This window comes from Macrotis lagotis, chromosome X (genome assembly GCF_037893015.1).
Source record: "Macrotis lagotis isolate mMagLag1 chromosome X, bilby.v1.9.chrom.fasta, whole genome shotgun sequence".
Taxonomy (NCBI): Eukaryota; Metazoa; Chordata; class Mammalia; order Peramelemorphia; family Peramelidae; genus Macrotis; species Macrotis lagotis.
The window spans coordinates 599116744-599137077 of NC_133666.1; the positions used below are offsets into that span (position 1 = coordinate 599116744).

Genomic DNA, 20334 nt, shown 5'->3' on the forward strand with positions numbered 1-20334 from the left:
TAAGCAATTTATCCTTCATTTTTTGGATTTTACCAATTGCATTCCTCTGTGTATCTTCCTCTTCCCTTTTGGGTGGTCTTCATCCATTAGAATTGAGTTCCAAATCATGAAGACTTGTGGCCAAGATGAAGGAGAGAAGTCAGGTACTGTGCTAAGGTCTCCTGGCTTTCCATCAGAACTAATATGAATTAAGCCTCTTAACAGAATTCAGATCCACAAAATCCAAAAAGAACAAAGGAGAACAACAACCAACAAAAGTCTGTCTCAGGAGAACATGGGTGAGCTGGGGTAGACATCAGAGAGCCAGTGCAAGGGGTAGTGGGCTAAGACATGTCTAACCTTAGAACAGCTGCGGAAGCTTTGGTGTTGTGAGCAGGCAGGAGAGCTCCAGTGTGTTTGGAGGAAGAATTCCAGCCCAGCAGGTGGGAGAGCTCCAAAGAAGCAACTAGACATAAATCCTGTCAGCTCCACTGGCCTGAAGACCAGAGCTACAAGCCCCAAATTTTCCAGTTAAGTGCCCCCAGCCATCCCTGTAGGAGAAAGGGACACTTCCCGGAACAACACAATAACAACTCCCTACCCCAGATGTGGGCAGCAGATTTCTCTCAGTACTGTGTGAATAATAAGGAGATTGACTATATGGCCCAAGGTCTCAGCACACATTGTTCAAGGATAATTCAGACCCTGCTGCTCCCCTCATTCCCACCCAGGCCTAGGGAGTGGGCTACAAATCAAGGTCACAGACACGCCAAAGAAAGCAAGCAGCACCCCCTACTGGCTGGCCCACTTGAAGTTACCAAGCCCAGTGAGCAAAGACTCCAGCGTTTTCAAACACAAGACCTTAGGAACATGAAGAAAGGCCATCAGAAAGGGGGATCCACTGAAAGCTACCTCTAAGACAAAGACTGTAACTCAGAGAGAGCTAGAACTTATGAGGAGAATATGAATTGGTCTCCAGCCCAGAAAGATTGCCTAGAAGAGATCAGGAAGGAGTTTAAAAATCAGTTGGAAAAATTGGAAAAAGAAACCCAAGAGAAAATTAGCACCTTGCAACAAGAAAACAAATCCTTTGAAAATACAAATGGACAAGTGCAAAAAGAAAATAATTCTCTCAAAATCATAATTGGGCAAATGTAAAAGTTGTTGCAAAAAGTAAATGAAGAAAATTCTTCTCTAAAAAAAAGAATGGGGGGGACGGCTAGGTGGCATAGTGGATAAAGCACCGGCCCTGGACTCAGGAGTACTTAGGTTCAAATCCAGTCTCAGACGTTTAATAATTACCTAGCTTGTAGCACTGGGCAAGCCACTTAACCCCGTTTGCCTTGCAAAAACATAAAAAAAAAGAATGGAATCCGTGGAAACTAATGACTTCATGAGACATCAAGACATGTGTTAAACAAAACCAACAAATTGAAAAAATAGAAGAAAATGTAAAATACCTCAGCAAAAACTACTGACCTAGAGAACAGATCTAGAAAAGACAACCAAAGAATCACTGGGTTTCCTGAACACACTAAGGATTAAAAAAAATCCTGAACTCAATATTTCAGTATTTTTTGAAGGAAAATTGCCCTGATATCATGAAACTAGAGGGTAAAATAGTTATTGAAAGAATACATCAATCTCCTCCTGAAAGGGATCCCCAAATGAAACACCAAGGGCCAAATTCCAGAACCATCAGATAAAAGAGAAAACCCTACACAATCAGGAAAAAACAATTTAGATACCAAGGAGTCACACAAGGATTACAAAGGACCTGGCTGGATCAACATTAAAGGATCAAAGGACCCAGAATACAATATTCCAAAGAGCAAGAGAGTTTGGAATGGCAGCCAAGAATTCACTATCCTTCAAATTTTTCAGGGGAAAAGATGGACATTTAATGAAATAGAAGACTTCCAACTATTCCTGATGAAAAGACCAGAGCTAAGTAGAAAATTTGAACTTCAATCAGGAGACTCAATAGACATATGGAAAGGTGAAAAAAAGGAAAAGAAAATAATTGCTATATAATAAGATGAAACTGGTTATATACACCCACCTGGGAGAAAGATTCTTATAACTCTTGAGAATTATAACTCTATTATAGAGAATACACTTAGCTAGAAGTAACAGATACTCATAACTTGTCTGTCACTCTGACAGAATGATTTAAAAACAACAATATCTCCTTAAAAAGGGGGATAGTGAAGAGATGGGAGGATGGAGGAGATTGATTTGGGTCAATCACATTACAGGAAGATGTACAAAGGACCAATTACAATAAAAATGAAGAAGGGAGGAAGTGAGAAGTGCCTGAATCTTACTCTCAACAGATTTGGCTCAAAGAAGGATTAACATACACTCACTCAGTTAAGTTAAAAAACTTATTCTACCTTTCAAATATTAAAAGGGTAAAGGGGGAGATGAGAGGAAAACGGGAACAGAAGGAAGGGAAGAAAGAAGGGACAAAGGGAAAGGGGAAAGATAGAGGAGGGGATGGATTTAAGGGGGCAAACACATTGAAAGAGGTAGTATTCAGAAGTGAAATACTGGGGAATATGGATAAAGTGAAAAAGGGGGGAAATACAAATAGAGGGAAGATAGCATAGAAGGCATTAAAGAATTAGTAATTATAACTTTGAATGTGAATGCAATGAACTCTCCCATAAAAGTAAGCAAATAGCAGCGTAGATTAAAAACCAGAAACCTACAATATGCTGCTTACAAGAAACTCATTTTCAGCAGAGAGATACATCTAGATTAAAGGTAAAAGGTTGGAGCAAAATATATTTTGCTTCAGCTAAAGTGAAAAAAAGGAGGGGTAGCAATCCTTATCTTAGTCAGAGTAACTGCTAAAAGGGATCTCATTAAAAGAGATAAGGAAGCAAATTATATTCTCTTAGAAGCTGCCATAGACAATGAAGCAATTTCAATACTAAATATGTATCGCCAAGTGATATAGCATCCAAATTCTTAGAAGAAAAGCTGAATGAATTACAGGAGGACATAGACAGCAAAACTCTACTGGTGAGAGATCTCAACCTCCCTCTCTCAGGTTTAGATAAATTCAACCATAAAATAAATAAGAAGGAAGTTAAAGAGGTAAATGTAATGTTAGAAAACCTAGACATAACAGACTTTTGGAGAAAATTAATGGGGCTAGAAAGGAGAATATTTTTTTCTGTAGTACATGGCACTTACACAAAAATTGACCATGTACTAGGGCATAAAAACCTTATAATCAAATGCAGATAGGTGGAAATAGTGAATACTTCCTTCTCAGATCATAATGCAATAAAAATCACATGCAACAATGAGCCATGGAGAGACAGACCTAAAACTAATTGGAAACTAAATAACCTCATTTTAAAGAATGAGTAGATCAAACAACAATTTATAGTTAGAATTAATGATTTCATCCTAGATAATGATAATAATGAGACAACATACCAAAACTTATGGGATACAGTCAAGGCAGTTATCAGGAATATCTTTAACTGCTTACATGAATAAAACAGAGAAAGATGAAATCAATGAACTAAGCATGTAACTAAAAAATTAGAGAAAGAATTAAGTTCCTTGATAGCAGAACTTGTCTCTCTCTGTTGTTCATGTATCTGTCAAGCTTACCATAGTGTCTGTTCACAGTAAGAATCTAATAATTGTCTGCTATTTATTGCCCTGACTTCGAGACATGAAAAAAATCTCAAAAGTTGGTTGGTTCAACTCCCTCATTTTATGGAAGATGAAACTGGAAAGCTAGAAATGTTGAAGACACAGATAAGTAGTGGCAGAGTTAGAATTAGCTTGAACTTAGATTCTATGAAATATAATGTGAAGTAATTACCAAGTTTTGTTTTGATTTAATTTTATCAAAGATTAGCAGAGAGGAATAATATATATATATATGTATATAATATGTATATAGTATGCATATAATATATACATACATATATTTAAAACATTCATAACTTATTCATGAAAGGTAATATGAACTTTCTATCTATTCACTCCTTATAATTTTTCTGAGTTTATGCTGAGCTAGATGAATATCTACTGGTAATTCTGATTCAGAATGGGTATAACGGTGGCAACTTTCTTAATCTCTACCAATTATCTTAGAGAAATTCAAAAGGAAAACCTTGAAAAATCTACCTGCAATGTGTCTCTAATGGTCATCCAAATGGAGTGTCTAGATTACAGCATAATTTAATGAATTCATGAAATTGAACAACTCACTCAGTAAATTCAAATTTTCTGCTAAATAATTTAAAGCTTTATCTTTATCTTATAACCTCAAATATTCCAATGCTAATGAAAATTAGCATATGTAGGTACAATGTAATTGCAAATATAATTCAATCTGATCTAATATCTTATAAAAGGATTGGAGCACTGTCTAGATCCAATTGACAATATAGAGAAGTATAAGACAAGATCAACACCCTCACCTGACTTACAACATAGTTGGAAATACATGACCCCAGTGATTAGAGAAAAGAAGATAATAGTGTATATTTAAGGGCAATCAGGAGGAATATGGAAAGATTTGAAAAGGAAGTCAATTGGTCTGTCTCAGATTCAACAGGGGCATAAAATTTAAAATAAAGAACACTTTAAGAATTATAACAGTGTATTAGCATAGTTTCACCAGACTTAATATCAAATTGCAACACTAAATTTAAGCTAGAGTTTTCCCAGAGGTGAAAAAAATGACTGGATAAATTTTAAAATATATTCAATTTCTATTTTTTCAGTTATTTTGATGCCCTGTTTCCTTTTCATGAATTTCAGGATGCCTTATATAATGCAACAGGAGTCCTGTGTGGCCTCTCCTAATAATGTGTCCCCAGGATTTGGTATCGTGCCTGGAATTTAATAGATCCTTAACAAATGCTTGTTGACTGATACAAATTCTAAGAGAAGAGAGATGCAAGCACAGATTTGGAAGAGCATAGGAGTGACTGTCTAATTAGAGTTCATGACAAACCTGTGAAGCAGCCAGCACAAGTGTTAATAATCACCACTGAATAAATGAGTGTAAGCTAATTGAAGGCAGGTGCTCATTACATTTCTTTGTTTGCATCCACAGTATCCAATACAATATGAGGTACTTTCTATTAATATTTGTTGAATATAAGAGAACTGAGGCTTGAACCAAATCACAACAAGGCCAAGGGGATTGATCTCAGGCCTTTTGGTTCCAATCCAGAATTCCTACTACACAATACAATGCTATCAGGTCTCATGGGGAATGAAACTAGGACTTGAAGGAGGCACCTGTCCTCAATTAGCTTACATTCTTATTTATACAATGTGGATAATTATACTTGTACTGTCTGCTTCATAGGTTTGTCATGAACTCTAATTATAACAATCATTTTTATATGTTACATAGTGTTACATCTGAGGCTCTCAAAAATGCCTGGAAAGTATCAGAACAGAAATCCAGAAAAATCACTATTTCAAGAAATGAACCAAAACTATATAAATGGTCTTATCATCAGAGACTTAAAGCTTTTCAAAAAACTAATCCTTTACCAATAGAGATAATAAGCATGATCAGAGCACACAAAACATCCAAAGGAGAAGAAAACTCAGAGAAGTCAGTGTAACTAGACTGAAGAATGTTAGGAAGGTAGCAACATGTTAGAAGACTGGAAAGGTCCAAAGATTGTTAGGAGGTTTAGATGTCAACAATTTGATTCTGGTAAGAGGGAGTCATTGAGCAGAATGATATGTTCAGATTAATCTTCTAAGAAAATCATCCCCTCATTCATCTAGAATTACCATCTTGGGGTCATCATCTATTCTCATTCTCAATTATCCTTAATATTTAGTCTACTGCAAAATCTTGTCATTTCTAATGTTCACAGAACTTCCCTCCACTCAAACAGCCACAATTCTACTTCAGGACTTCATCATCTCTTGGGTATACTACTGCAATAGCCTTCTAATTCGATTTTCTGGGCTCAAGTTTCTCCATACTCCAATCCACCCTAATCATAAATCTAAAACATATCCTAAAAGTGTTGCTTTCAAAACTCAGAATAATTACCACATCAAGCATGAACTGAGTCTGTATCTGAATTATAACATCAAAGACTTTACCCTTACCAAAAAATTAACCCTTTACTGCTGAGGAGCATAATCACAGCATACAAAACATCCAAGAGAGAAAATCACCTTGCTCCCCTAATTTGCCCTCTATGTCCTTTATTTCCAAGTGCCTGACCATAGTAGGCACTTAAATATTGACTGAGAGACAGTTGGATTTCTGAACCTGTCACCTTACACTCAATATTTCTAAACTGAATACTTTTCCCAAAAAGCTTCTGGCAGCTCTGACTTGCTTTGTTCATGAAATCCATCACTCCTAGACTAGATTTTCCACCCTCACTATTTCTACCTGCTAGAGTCCCTCTCTGTTTTCGAGGAGCATCTCAGATGCCCTTCCATCAATGAACAATTAGAAAGTGATCCCTCCCACAGAGAATTTGTCATAACACTCTCCCTGTATTTTTCCTTATATTTATCCTATCCCCAGTGTATTGTAGTTATCTTTACACATACGTCTTAGACCTTATTAAGTTATAAGATTCCTGAGGACAGAAAGCATGACTACTGAATCTTTATACCTTAGGGCCTAGAACAATGACATAAAATGCACACTGCAAAAAATAAATGCTTATGGAATTATACTGGACAAAATCACAAATTGGTGAAAGAGTCAAGATTAAAAATTCGTCATCTGGGGCGGCTAGGTGGCGCAATGGATAGAGCACCAGCCCTGGAGTCAGGAGTACCTAAGTTCAAATCCGGCCTCAGACACTTAATAATTACCTAGCTGTGTGGCCTTGAGCAAGCCACTTAACCCCATTGCCTTGCAAAAAAAATATTAAAAACAAAATCTAAAAAAAATTTTTAAAAAACTCATCATCTAACTTTGATATATGAAAAATCCAAAAGACAGAATTTTGGGGTAATTGCTAATTTATTAATTAGGTTAGTTAATAAATAATAGGTCAGTGGATTTTCTCACTAACCAAAAACCCCCGATGAAGACAGTGAATGCCTTAAATATTTTAAAGGAATGTCTCTGACAGGAGAACATTTAAAGGTAGCTATATAAAGGATGAGATAGGCTAAAAGTCTTCAGCTCCTTCTGTTGAGAATGTGGCTTTATCATGAGATTCAACTCCTCCATCGCCATCCAGACATTTCTGTTTGGATTTCTTCTTCATAATTTGGATCACCCTAAACTCTAATGGGGACATGGGGCTTATTCCCATAGACAAGAAATCACCCTGGGTGGGATCCTGCCCAAGATGAGAAGCATGTTATCATAAATTGATTAGCACAATTTCATCTACCAACCATATCTTTCAGAAATTGACTGATTGACCTATAAAGTTTGGTCCCTGAATGGGGAAATAAAGGAAATAAAAACTGAATTCTAATTTAATCATTAGTTGTTAACATAATAGCAAAATAATTTGTCTCATTCCCCTTTGATTCTTTTGAAAGATGCAGTCTCCTAAATGACAAATGCTTTATCAAGGGTTTTTAACTATAGGGTTTATAATGGGAAACAATGTGGAGGAAGGGGAAGAGAGACTGATTGACACATTGACAAGAGCCATTGGGGACAACCCCTTTTGGCAAGCAGAAGTTACAGAGCAGTATCAGAATATAATTCTATTTGGGAAGAAGTTAAATGAATGAATGTATGGATGGATGGATGGATGGATGGATGGATGGCTAGATAGCTAGCTATATAAATAAACAAATGAATGAATAAATAAATAAATAAATAAATAAATAAATAAATGAATGAAAGGAAGATTCATCTCATCAGTTCATCAATCAACTCTTAGGGAATGGGCATTTCATAAAGCTCTTTGATTTCTGAGAACATCTAATACAGTCCTCTAGTCCTTTGGAAATCTCAACTCTTAAGTGTTCTAGAATGGGTGGGGGTTCAGATCAATTTCTGGTATATTTGCTTCTCTGTGATTTCTTTTTCCTATTGAAAATCCCTTACAAAATATATTTTAATACAATTCAAGTCTGAAGGGAGAATCTAAAAAGAATCCATGAAGATCTGACATAGAATGAATCCTTTTAGCTATGAATGTGATTATTTGCCAATATAGTTATGTAAGCTAAAGCTAAAATGTGTTTTTTAAATTGGCATAGACTCCATGATTATTCAACTTCTGGTGTTCACCTATTTCATTCTTCACCTCAGATTTATTGTAGAAAGGGAAGGAAATTCAGTATCCTTTATATTTGCCTTGTGACATAGGTTGAAAATTTGTCATGCTAATGTGTTTAGGAAATTCAAGCACAAATTGAAAAATCAGAAAATTCTGAACCCAATTTTTATATTTGGCATACATTATTCTCTAATTTTATTATTATTTTTATTATTTTAAGCAAAATTTTCACTAAAACTAAATTTTCACACTGGTTATTTCTTTTGTTATCTCCTATAATTATTTCCTTTTAGCTGCTCATTATACTTCATCCAGTGCTATTAATTTCATTATTTTTGTTATAATCCTATTTATGGACTGTTCATATATTTATCATTTGTTAATACAATAACAACTCCCCTATGGTATATCCCCATGGATGCATTTACTTTAAATACATAGCCAGAGGACATAATCAACTCAAAACAAAGACATTACTTAAATGGCATATTATAAGCAATACTAACAAAATAGTTCCGCAATAAATATGGAGCAAGGATGTGGAGTAAACTCTTCTACAGTTCCTTCAAAGCTGCCAATTGGCCTCTTTCAGTTTAATTATCTGTTTACTCAGGTACAAGCCACTTAAGGACACACATCTTTTACAGAGTATAAAGTAATACTCAAAATATAAAAGGGTCCAAATCCTTAATATTCTATAATCTTATCAAGTGATCTGGAGGTACCAAACTGATCAGGAATCCCATGATCAACACTCTACTATAATATTACCATATGTTATATTAGATAGGCTCATTTCTGTAAGCAAATCCAGGAATAAACATTCTAGTATGCCTTAGGAGATGTAAACATGAATTTTACACACATATATAGACATATACATTATATACTAAATATATAATCATTTATTATATGTTTATATATATACCAGAGAGAATGAATAATGTAACTAAAAAATCATAAATTTATATAAAGAATCAAAAAGCATAAACAAACTCTGAAAGTATTTGATATTCAAGAACAAAACAGACATATAAAAAACAGCTCTGATGGCAAGAAAAGAAAAAATTATGAAAATGAAACTAGGTAACAAGATTACGCAATTATAAAAAACTCCCTAAAATGGATTAGACATTTCTGGAAGTTACATCAACTATTTCAAGGAAATAAGGTATTATTTTTAAGCCACTGAAGGAAGTATTTATTAATTTCATCGAATGAGTTTATAAAATACCTAAAATACTCTTGGGTTACAATGTCCACATTCAGGAAATATGATTCAATAATCATAAGTAAGTGTGATAATGAGAAATTTCCATTATCATTTATTCTAGTCATATAGTTTTCCTAATTTAGGAAACTGGGAAATTTTCTATGTGACCTCAGAGGGGAAAAATGGAAACAATGAGTAGAATTTGTAGAGGCAAATTAGGCTGAATGTAAAGGAAAAAAATTCTTAACATTAGAATTGCCCAAAAGTAGAATGATCTGCCTTGGAAAATTAGTGGGTTCCTCCTCACTGGAGAGTCTTCAAGTTGAGTCTAAATGCTAATCAGCATATCACAGAAGAAATTCCTGACTATGTCAAAGGATTAAATGTAGCATATCCAAAACCAAACTAATTGTCTTTCCTCTTAAACAAAAGATTCTTAAGCTTTTTTGTGCCTGGATCCCACTGATCATCTGTGGAAACCTATGGACCTCTTCTCAAATTAATATTTTTAAATGCATGAGGCAATTCATGGGTTACATTTATATTGAATTGGTTATAATTTTTTTAAAAAAATCAACGATTTTTGGTTTAGGAGAAAAGATAATGAATTCAACTTTGGATATGTTACATTTGTAGCATCTATTCTGTGGCTACTTTTCTTTTCTCTCAATCACACTTAGTGGCCCAGTACCACAGAAAGTGTATAACAAATCTCATTGAGGTATAGGGATAGCACTATTATCATGTTATAATGAATCTAAATGATCTTTAAAAATCACTTTTCTGCATTCATTGTCTTTGAAATTTTTAAGGTTTTTCTGTAATAAAAACAATGTACAAATTTAAGTAAATATATGCATGTATTATGTTCCTGTCCATGCCATATAAAATTCTTATAAGAAATATGTATTAATTGTATCCTTTAGTTTAAATATCTATAACTATCAGATGAGGGAGGGACTAGATGCTGTCCAATAGAAAGAGGATCAGTCGGATTTAAACCCAACTCTGATTCTTGCTTCTGTGGTCCTCAGGATCAGATGGCCTCAGGAAGTCCTTTCCAATTAAAAATCTATGATCCTATCATCCTATACATTAACAATCATTTTCAGGTCTAGTTTTCTATCATTCTATTCCAATAGCATTAAATCTGAGAATCTGAGTCCCTTTAGCTAATCTTAGGATTCCCAGGGTTATAGATTTAGAATGGAAAGAAACCTTAGAGATCTGTTCCAAAAAGTTTAAGTGGATTGTCTAAGGTTACACCCATCTATTTCAGAGCCCTATATACTTCCATTTTAATCTCTATTTCTTCATAAGGCTGCATATTTTAAAATCTATCTTTGTCTGGATTCAAAACATTACAGACCTTTGGCATAGTGATCACCAGATGTCCAGTTGTTTGAGATCTTTTAGCGGAACTACTATCAGGTTTCACTACAGCAGGAAGTATAAGTTGAAATGCCTGAAAACAAACCAAGAGTATTATAGTAAATGTACAGAGAAAATGGCTGATTTACTTTGATAGATATCTCCAAAGTTTATCTCTCAAATATAAAATATGCTATTAAAAATAAATTTTTACCCACCTAGGAAAACCTACTCATAAAAATTGTCCCTAAACTGGTATCCATTTGTACAGTTGATCTTGAATGTAATAATTTGGTATTTTGACTTAACTGCCTTTTTGTTCAGACTATAAAACTATCAAATATCATATTAAGTATGTAAACAGAATTTCTAACTATATACATAAGAGTTTCATAGCTAAAACCTACCTATGATAAGGTTCTGTGTTTGATTTCTTCAATGTGAATATTCTCACCACCAATTTGAATAGCAACTCTTTGGTCACTATGAGTTTCTGTGATCCTCCCAAATTCATCACTGTCTGGCTAATCTGGTGATGAGAGTCTCCAAAAATTGCTGTGCTTATCTTTGAATGACAGACATACTACCCACATGTCATGAGTTGGACCAGAGGGCCCAAAGTCTGAAAGACTTTGATTCTGGTCTCCATCATGGGGCTACAACACAGTCCTGTTTCCTGTGCTAGCATAGAAATTCCCTTTAAATTCTTTCTGACTAGTTTTGCTGCTTCCAAGTTCCTCAGGTGGTGATGCCACCAAATGTGCTCTGGGCCATCCCCTACCACAGTGTCACAGACATCTTCTCACCTTGATTGCCTTCAACTGGAAAAATATCTTACCCTGACCTTTTCTTGTCCTTGCCATTCTGGACTTTGATTTGAAGTGCTATCAAAGTATTTTAGATGGGAACATAAGAACTCTGTAGTAGTGCTTTCTCTACTCTCTACTGTTCAGTAACACTTCCCAGTAATACTATAAGGTTTCAGGATGACTTGGAAGTGACCCTGAGTTTTGGAAAGTTATTCCAAAGCAGCTCAAGCTTTGACCAATCCTCCAATGCAAAAAATATTTGTCTGTAGCCCCATGATGGAACCCAGAATCCAAACCTTTCAGAGTTGGAAGAGACCTAAGGTCTCTCTAGTCCCACCCATAACTCTTGGGTAGTATGTCTGTCATTCAAGGATCAGCACAGCAATATTTGGAGACTCTCATCACCAGATTAGCCAGACAGTGATGAATTTGGGAGGACCACAGAAACTCACAGTGACTAAATGTTAAAGATTGCTATCTAACTCAACTTCCCAAACCTATTTCCCAGTCTTGGTTCCAGGACAGAGAAGAGTACTTTCTATCATCAGGGAGCAGAGGTCCTGAGGAGCAATAGCACATTTAGCTGCAAGGAATAAGGAGTTCTTCCTAGGTAAAAACTAAATCTAACAGGAAAACAGTGACCACAGCTCTCCCCAGATCACAAGACTGGAATTAGCTCAAAAAGTAACCCCATTAAAAAGCCCATAAACACCCCATAAACAACTTTCCTACCCTCAAGATGAACAGAGTCCAACTTAAACATAAAGTCAAAGTCAACAAATAGGCTGGAAAATGAGAGAATAAATGAATAAATTAAGCATAATAAGCTACTATGGTAATAGGATACAAACTAAGAAGACAATGATGTCAAAATAGCAATAAAGACTCAAAGAAAAAAATGCAAATTGAACACAAGCCCACCAAGAATAGCTGGGAAGAGTTAAATAGTTTAAAAATCAAGTAAGGGGCAGCTAGGTGGTACAGTGGATAGAGCACTGGCCCTGAAGTCAGGAGCACCTGAGTTCAAATCTGGCCTCTGACACTTAATAATTACCTAGCTGTGTGATCTTGGGGAAATAACTTAGCCCCATTGCCTTGCAAAAAACTAAATAAAAAAAAATCAAGTAAAAGTGATTGAAGAAATTTTGGGAAAATAAATAAGATAATAATGAAAAGACAATTAACAGCTTTGTAAAAAAGGCTCAAAAATATTGAAGAAAATAACAGGGAAAGACACACATATACACACATACACACACACACACACACAGAGAGAGAGAGAGAGAGAGAGAGAGAGAGAGAGAGAGAGAGAGAGAGAGAGAGAATTGTTAAGTGGTAAAAGGAGGTACAAAAGCTCATTGAATAAATAATTCCTTTAAAATTAGAATTAAGCAAATGGAAGCTCATGACTACATGAGAAAATAAGAATAAAACAAAGTTAAAAGAATGAAAAATAGAAGAAAACATGAAATACCTCATCAGAAAGATAATAGGCCTAGAAAACAGATTGAAAATAGTTAATTTTAAAATGATTGAATTTGAAAGCCATGGAAAAATATCCTAGACATTATCTTACAAGAATTTATAAAAAGCCAACTGCCCCAATATCTTAAAACCAAAGGATAACTTTGCAATTGAAAGAATTCCCTGATTACCTCCTCGATGAGATCTCAAATGAGAACTCCCAGCAATATTAGAGCCAAATCCCAGAGCTCTCATTGTCAAAGAGAAAATGTTGCAAGCAGAAATAAATGACTCAAATATCATAGAGCCACAGTCATGGGTCTTAAACTATATTTCAGAATATAGATTTTAACCAAGCATAACTTACCAAGCAAAACTAAGTATTATAGTTCAGAGGGAAAAAACAGATATCCAGTGAAAAATAGAGAATTTTCTCAAACATTCCTGATGAAAAGATCAGAGATGAATAGAAAATCTGACTTTCAAATATAAGACTCAAGAGAAGCATTATAAAGGTAAAGATGAAAGAGAAATCAAGAGAGACTCTAAAATTTGTTTACATTCCTATATTGCAAAATGATGAATGCAACTCCAAAGAATTTTATCGCAAATAGGGCAGTTTAAAGGACTCTACACAGAGGGCATGGTAGTGAGTCAATTATGCTGGGATGATCTCAAAAAAAATGAATGGGAGAGAAAGAGAGGTACACTGGGAGAAGGGGTAAGAAAAGGAAAATGGGGAAAATTATCTTACATAAAAAAGTCATGAAAGAGAGAGTTTTTGCAGTAGAGGACAAAATGGGTCTATATTCCAAAGAGATCAAAGAAAAGGAAAATTTTTATATACATAAAAATATTTGTAGCAGCTCTATTTCTGGTGGCAAAGAATTGGAAATTGAGGGCATGTTCACCAAATGAAGAAAGGTCAAACAAATTAGGATATTTGATTGTGATGGAACACTACTGTACTATAAGAAATGACAAGGGTGATGGTTTCAGAAAAACTTGGGAAAAACTATATGAATGTGATAGAATGAATTAGCAGAACCAGCTTACTTACACAATAATATCAGTATTGTAGCAATGATTAAGTATGAAAGACTCAGCTACTCTGATGAAGACAATGCTGAAAGATAATTCCAAAGGAACACTAATGAAAAAAATTTCTATTCATCTACAGAGAGAAAACTGATGTGCACTCTTGAGTACAGATTGAAGCATACTTTTTTCACTTTCTTAATTTTTATTCTTTTTGTTTGCTTTTGCAATATGGCTAACATGGAAATACATTTTGCATGACTTCATATACATAATTGATTTCATATTGTTTGTTTTTTCAATAGATGAGGAAGGGGATGGAAGGAAGGAGAGGACTTAAAATGCAAAAATTCTTTAAACAAATGTTAAAAATAATGTTTTTTAAAAAGAAACATGCTATTGGCTAAAATACTAAAAAGATGCTTTCTATAAATTAAAATCATAAAAAGAACTCAAACATGGAATGCATTCCATGACTTAAAACAAATTAAAAGTCTTTTATGCAAAATTTGAATGTCAACATTACCATAGTACAAAATCAATAGGTAAATATATTTTTTTAAAAAACTAAGAAGATCTACAAGTTCTAGCAGTGACTAAATATAATAGGCAGTGTAATAAACCTTGGTTCCCTAAATAACTATAATTTTCTTAATTAACCTAATTAACTTCTCTAAGAGTAACATCATTTCTTTAAAACTAAGTACAATTTGGGGTAGCTAGGTTGCATAGTGGATAGAGCACCGACCTTGGAGTGAGGAGTACCTGGGTTCAAATCCAACTTCAGACACTTAATAATTACCTAGCTGTGTGGCCTTGGGCAAGCCACTTAACCCCATTTGCCTTGCAAAAAAAAAAAACTAAGTACAATTTATTTAAGGATTTGATTTTTCAAGCTTGTATTCTCTTTACCCCAAATCTTCCCCATTTCCAAAATTTCCCCTGTTACTATCAAGGGCACCATCTTCCTAGGCATCCAGGCTCACAACCTAGATGTCATCCCTAACTTCTCACTAGCAGTCACCCTACATAACCAATCTCTTATATTTCTATCTTCAAAACATTTCTCATATATGCCCCTTTCTCTTGATTCATATAGTCATTGACCTGGTACAGGACCTCATCCATTCATGCTTAGATTGCTGCCATAGCCAGCCTCAAGACCCTCTCCACTCAACTGCATCCTCTGTTCAAGGTCTTCCTTTCTGTGCAGTTCTGACCAAGACACACTCCCAGGCTCCTCAAACACCAATGATATCTTATTACCTCCAGAATCAAATATAAAGTCCTCTCCACTTAGCATCTGAAGACCTTCACAGCATTCCCTTCCTATCTTTCTAATCTTCTTATTCTTTATTCCCTTCCATGGACTCTGTGATCTAGATACAATGGTCTTTTTGCCATTCCTTGTTCAGAACACTGTCTCCTGACTGTGTCTTTTCGGTATGTCACCCACACCCAGAATATTCTCCTTCCTTTTCTCTATCTCCTGATTTCCCTGGCTTCCCTCAAGACTCAGTTCCGATTCCTACTTCTGATTTCCATGACTCCTTCCCCAACCCCCAACTAGTTAACTTGTACATGTAATATCTATATGTTTTCTTCACATTAGAATATTAGATTTTTGAAGAGAGAAGTTGTTTTTTTCATTTCCTTATATCCCTAGTGCTTAGAACACTGCCTAGTATTGTCGACTGACTAGATGATCATACTATTGTGTAAATTTATACCTACCTTCCCCTTGACCATCACTCGGACATAAGTTGGCTGCACATCAACATCAATTAGAGAACTATCCATGAACCTTCAGGATTAAATGAATCAAAAAGTTGACATTCTTATAAAAACATGTGCATAGAAATATTAATCTAAATATGTATGAATGACTTTTAATTCAATTCAATTCTATTCAATCAAACAAATATCACTAATTTCTATTTCTATGATGTAACCAGTTCTCAAAAATTAAATCTCAAGTCAAAGTCCAGGAAAACATCAGATTAAAGGGAACTCAGTTTAATAGTAACTCTAGTTTTAGAACTATTAAGTCTTGTTTTAGAACTATTAACATATTTTTATCTTTCTATCCACAATTTTATGAGATCTGCAATAGCAAAGATAAATATTTTATGATATGAATATGTAATTTTATATCCCTCCATCTTGTAGTGATGTAACCACAGGTCTTCCCATGAGCTAACTAGTTCTACCACTTTTCAGTCAGTCATCTTGTATATAATCAATAGCAGAATCCTTACAACTGTTTCAACCATGCCAGTAGAATGACTTCCTTATAGCTGAACTAACACCTAGCAGAATCATACAAGGTAGGACATTCAGATTTCTTAATCTCTTTATATGACAATGTAAGAATTTTATTACACAGGGTAAAACATTTACATATATATATATATATATATACGTAAGGTCTGAGTGATTGCTTACTCAAGTACCTCAAACTGTGTCCAGTCAATCTCAGAGGCATTCGATGAAATTTAGGCTGTTGTGAGCAAAGTACCTTAAACCACTTTAAGTACTTTCAGATATTCTTATTATTTACATTATATATCTGATGACTCCAAGATGACCTGATTAAACTAAGCCCAAAACTCAATACACACAATGACTAAAACAACATTAATGAATTCCGTATTAAAACATAACAGATCTTTTAAAGTACAAACATTCCTCAGTTCCATACCAGGAAAATGAGGCTAATAATTGCTGCAGCACCTGGTATTGTGAGTTTTTGTAAGATCTAAGTGAGATGATGTGTACAAAGCCTCTTGAAAATTTTAAAACATTATTCCAAAAGTCACTACATTTTATTGTTCCTTTTTATTGACAAATAGTGAACTACAATGATGAAAAATGACATCTACTTTCAGTCACAACTGCTCTTTAGTGGGGACTGGGGAGCAGCTTTCTTATCTATTATAAGGGAATATACTTTGTGGAAAGTTTGTGTGTTTGGTGGAATATATCTGCTATATCAAAACAAAATGTTTCAATAAAATGATACATCACATAACCTGAAAAATATTCAGCAAGATGTTCATATGAATTCAAGAGAGCTGACATAAAGTAAACCTGAGGTAAAAAACACACAGCCTGTAATGTTCTCAAGTGTGGTCCAAACCAGATGAAAATGTAATTGGGAAATGCTTTTAAAAATAAATAAAAACACATTAGAAGACATAATACTAATATGGGGTTTTCAATATGCAGCCCACTGGGATTTTTGTGTGTATATACTTAAGTTAAGACAACAATGAGCTAAACCACAGCTCATTAAATCATCTGACCACATATTATAAGTACTTCAGGATTCACAATGATGCCCCCCCAAAAAGCATCAAGGTCTCTTAGTTCACTAAGTTGCTAGACTCCTATGACCTAAATAAATGTGGCAGCCCCAAAGGTTAATGTGATCTTAGTGAATTGTGTCTTAAAAAAGGAGGTTATAGCTCCACTGTCCTCTGATCTGTTCCAAACATACCTATATTATAATATTTAGGCTGGGACATCATAATACAGGAAAGAGATTTACACTTGGGAGAGTGACAAAAGGAAGGTACCTAATATAGTACATGAAGATTGATTGAAGGAACAGAGGATATTTAGTTTGGAAGAGAGAAGACTTAACAAAGATAGGAAAGACTGTCACCAGAAGAAGGAAATGAAATATTTTTCTTGGACATAACAATTAGCAGAATTTGCAGAGAAGCAGATAAGTCTCGATAAAATGAAACAATTCCTAACAATGCTATCCAAAAATGACATGGGATATGTCTCAGGAGGTAGCTCATTCACCCTCATTAAAGGCCTTTAAACAAAGATTGAAAGACCACTTGCTCAAGCATGGATTAGACTCAATGACTGAAATCACTATCAACAAATGTTGCTCAAGTGATGAAACTGGCCATTGTCATTCTCAAGTAAAGTATAATGAGGACAAGGAAGGACTTAAAAAGGATTTGTGGCATGGTAAATCACTATGTTCACTATGTAGAGTTTTCTGGGTTCTTTTCCTTGTGTATAAATTTTGTGAGGCACTAAGCAGCCCTACTCAATACAAAAAAGACCTATAAAGGGTCTGATCAACTATTGTATCTATGGAGAGACTACTATGTGACCAGTCTGGGGCAGTAAAGATCAAGCAAGGCAGAGACCCAAGCAAGGTGGATATTGGGAGAACTCAACATCATAACCAGGACTCTCAAAATCAAACAGATGCTAAATTTCTGAAGTATCACCATTTCCCTTTTGTGATGTCTAATACAGAGGATTAGTAAGTCACTAGAGTTTTCCTATCTCAAAAGCATTCTTTTTCATTTAGGCATAAGAATAGATAAAAGTGTAAGTTAAGTAGCAGTCCCATACAGAGTAATAAAATGCCTTTACCTATATACAGCAAGATCCAGAACAATTTGATTATTTTCTTCATCATCTTTCAAAGAAAAATTAAGCCTAATAAAAATGGAAAAGGAAAAAGAAATAGTTTGTTCAGTAATAAACGAACAGAATCCTTACCACATTATATTGAAAAGCAAAACAGGACACACTACAAAAACTTATACTGATGCAAGCATTTTGCTATATGAACAACAATATTTCTCTTTTATTTCAAAAACTTCACCAGAACCAAGCAAAACATTGAAAATTAAATTCATCTCTCTATATTTTTTTCAAACATAACAAAACTCATGGAAAGTTACAGATAATTTAACATTGGTGCAGAAATAGAGACATCTGGTGGTTAAAACTTTCCTTTTTTAGCCTATTAAATTAATTTTGGCTGTAGAAATCTTAAAAGGAGTAGTTTGTGAATAGACAGATGCTTTATTAGTAAGAATTTCCATATTCTAATTTTTCAAATTTAGATATCATTCTATAGACTTGACACACAAAAAATATAAAAAACTCTGAACAACACAATGACCAATCATGAATAAAGAAGACTGATGAAGAATCACTTCCTTTTATATCAATGATGGACTCAGAAAATACAACAAGATTTATTTTTGGTAGAGGTAAAGTGAGACTTTAGGAGTTATTTTGCTTGACTGTGTAATACAAAAAATATTTTTTTCTTTTCATTTTAATTTCAAAGGAAGAGGGGAAGAAAAAAGAAAAAATAAATTTTGTTAATTGAAAAAAAATTAATTTGTTCATGTGAACAACTAGACAAATTACCTCTCAGTCCTCTCCAAAAACAGAAATTACATAACAAGGATACAGTAACTTCAGTTATTTCCATGGAATAGGATACTCAAAACCCAAATTGCAGGCAAACAAACAAATAAAAAACACAAGAACAAAAATTCATTGACTCTCTGAGTTCACTCAGTAGCCACACCAGCCAACCTTCCACACTACCCACAGAGATGTCATCCTAGAAAACCCAAGAATACATCAAACCCACCCCAGCACCTGATTCCAATGCCCTCCTTGGAGATCCAGCCTTAAGAGCCAGCTTGGTCGCAGTCCTTAAGGAAAGAAATCTGCTAGGAGTTAAAAACTAAAAGTACCAATGCTGCAAAGTGCTGAGAAAAACAGATTCCGAACTTCCTGTTCCAGACCAGAGAACTGGGAGAGAAGGAATGGAACAGATCACCATGACTAGACAGAGTATCTCTGAGGGGAATATGGAGCACCCCCTTAAGCCTAAGGGAAAGATTTAAGCACACAGAAGAGGGACAGGCCTCACCTACCAAAGCCACTTAGGATAGAGGACTAGGTTGCTGACCTGTGTGGGAGGTGGCTGAGATGCTTTGAGATCCATCTCTCAATGAAATCACAATCAGAGGGAAGGGAGTCAGAAAGTGAGCAATAAGGAAAATAAACGTGATAGGGAATGACCAAAAGTACCAACTTTTCAAAATAGAAGAAAAATTAACAGCATAAAGAAATGTTCTCCAAATCTAGTAAATGAGTTCAGACAAAATAAAAATAAATGATCCAACAATTCATGAGCATGAGAACCCAGAGGAACTTGAGGAGAATATGTAACCACAAAACACTATTCATCAGTGCCTTAAAAGCTGAAATATTGGAATGGTAGGTAGTTTAGCTCAAGAAAAGAGCTCAGTGTCTAGTATCTTCTCCTGCCAGGTGAGCTTCAGGATATTCCTAAGACAATTTAAATGGAAGCAATTCACTTTCCTGACATGGCACTGGTAGACTATCCAAGTATCACAGGCAGATAGCAATGAGGTCAACCTCACTGTCAACATGT

General features: G+C 34.8%; 1 protein-coding gene across 5 annotated transcripts in view; it reads right to left on the reverse strand.

Moving 5' to 3' along the window:
* The window catches only part of DNAAF11 (dynein axonemal assembly factor 11), a 104401-nt gene that overhangs the window by 19656 nt on the left and 64411 nt on the right, over window positions 1-20334 (reverse strand). For 4 of the 5 annotated variants that reach the window (XM_074202447.1, XM_074202445.1, XM_074202448.1 and 1 more), the window contains 3 exons: window positions 18501-18566; window positions 15831-15900; window positions 10784-10879 (listed from right to left, as the gene is read on the reverse strand). In XM_074202447.1, coding sequence (XP_074058548.1) covers window positions 10784-10879; window positions 15831-15900; window positions 18501-18566 — 232 coding nt within the window. The remainder of the gene's footprint in view (window positions 1-10783; window positions 10880-15830; window positions 15901-18500; window positions 18567-20334) is intronic. The other variant, XM_074202446.1, reaches the window with a different exon arrangement.